At 31.0% G+C, this 1,708-nt stretch overlaps 1 protein-coding gene across 1 annotated transcript in view; it reads left to right on the plus strand.

Moving 5' to 3' along the window:
• LOC111681948 overlaps positions 1-434 on the plus strand; it is a 5,137-nt gene extending 4,703 nt beyond the window's left edge. The window contains exon 6 of the mRNA XM_046956149.1: positions 61-434. Coding sequence (XP_046812105.1) covers positions 61-422 — 362 coding nt within the window. The 3' untranslated portion in view covers positions 423-434. The remainder of the gene's footprint in view (positions 1-60) is intronic.
• The last annotated feature ends 1,274 nt before the right edge of the window (positions 435-1,708 follow it).

Raw genomic sequence — 1,708 nt, forward strand, 5'->3', positions numbered from 1 at the left:
TTCTGTTCTAGTTTCTCTTCTAGTTTGTTCTAGTTCTGTTCTAGTTCTAAACTTTAATAGAAGTGAATAATAAAACTTTGCTTCTCTCTCTTTTCCAGCTAACACACTCATTCATCATACTTGATCCCACCGGATGTCATCTAAGTGACAACGAACTTTCGCCTCCCAATCCGAAATGTTCATGGATAGAGAAAGCTGTCAAAAGTCTACCCAAATATCGTAATTTCTTCGCCGGTCTATTACAAGAAGCGAGCGGTGAGTTTGCTTATGAGCTGCAGGAAATCTTTAATGCAATTTGTGAGGCCATGGTGGAAAATGATCGAAGAAAGCAGCGTGAACAATTGACGATAGCCAAATGGTTAATGGATAATAATAAGAAATTAAATGAGTACTTATTAAAGAAGGGAATTTGGAAGATATAAGTTTTTGTGTAATAAGATTGTATATTTTTTATTATTTGTTTTCATTTTAACATAAAAAAACAAATATTTTAAATGAATAAGCTTAAATTTAAAATAAGTATAATTTTTTTGGGGCACCGTGTTAAAAAAACATTAGTATTATTGTAATATTTTTTATATTAATAATAAAATTAATTTTATATATTTTTATTTGATTCACTCTCACTTAACCCAAAAATAACTCAAATATAGCAAACCACGATTCATTACTATCCTCATCATAACCTCCTTCTAAGTTTTTCAAAGCCTCGGCCAAAGTTTTAAGTTGCTCGGGATTATCCAGTAATTCTTGTAGAAAATTTTGCATTTTTGGATTTTCCAACAAAGAATGTCCTTTCAAAAGTTCTAAAATTTCTTCAAAATATTTCCTATGTTCATCACTTAAGGTGATGGTATTATTTCCAGGGCTAGAACTAAATTCCCGTTTAAATTTTTGATAACGTTTTAAATCTTTTGCAGCTTCTTTAACACTTCCACTATCCTGTAGGTCATGTTGCAGTAAGAGGGCTTTATACTTGATATCCACAGGCAGGTTATTATTTTGCTGCAAAAGAGCTAATTCTCCAAGAGCGACTTTAACTTGATTACTTATGCTCTCGTATTCAGCAATATATTTTGTAAATCTTCCGATAGCTTTTTGAACTTGTTGCTCTTCTTCCTTAGTGATGTTTCCGGTATTGATAATTTTTGCTTTTTTCAGTTTAATCCTTTCCTCGTTTAATTCTCCATTCAGTTTAAGATCTCCAATATCTTTTTCAGGATTTTTAAGCAATAAGTGATCAATTTTGTTATTTATATATTGGCTCACTTCTGGACCAAAAATCTCTTCAGCAAACTGTCTTGCAATAGGGGTTTGTCGGGCCACTTCTTCCTCTTCTGCTTCACCTCCTTCTCCAGCTGTTGGGGCTGCCAACTTAACACACATCACAAATATCAAAAATATGTTCATGTTCTTCGAGTGACTTTGCAACCAAAACTGATTTTAAAACCGCAATTACTCTGCTATTTGTTTAAAATTGTTCTTAACTTTTTTTGGAATTGCAAAAAATATTGTAAATTCTTAAATATGTTTTACTTGATAACTCTATAAGTTATGGCTCATAATTCTAAAAGCTTTAAACATTATTTACTTAGAAACATAATTAAATTTGTTACGAAAATTAGGCAATTATTTGTTATCGGTTTTAAGTACATATTGCTAGATAGTTAACAACTTTTTGAAAATTTTAAAGAAGACATAGGAAAGT

The sequence above is a fragment of the Lucilia cuprina genome, chromosome 2, assembly GCF_022045245.1.
Source record: "Lucilia cuprina isolate Lc7/37 chromosome 2, ASM2204524v1, whole genome shotgun sequence".
NCBI classification, from domain to species: domain Eukaryota; kingdom Metazoa; phylum Arthropoda; class Insecta; order Diptera; family Calliphoridae; genus Lucilia; species Lucilia cuprina.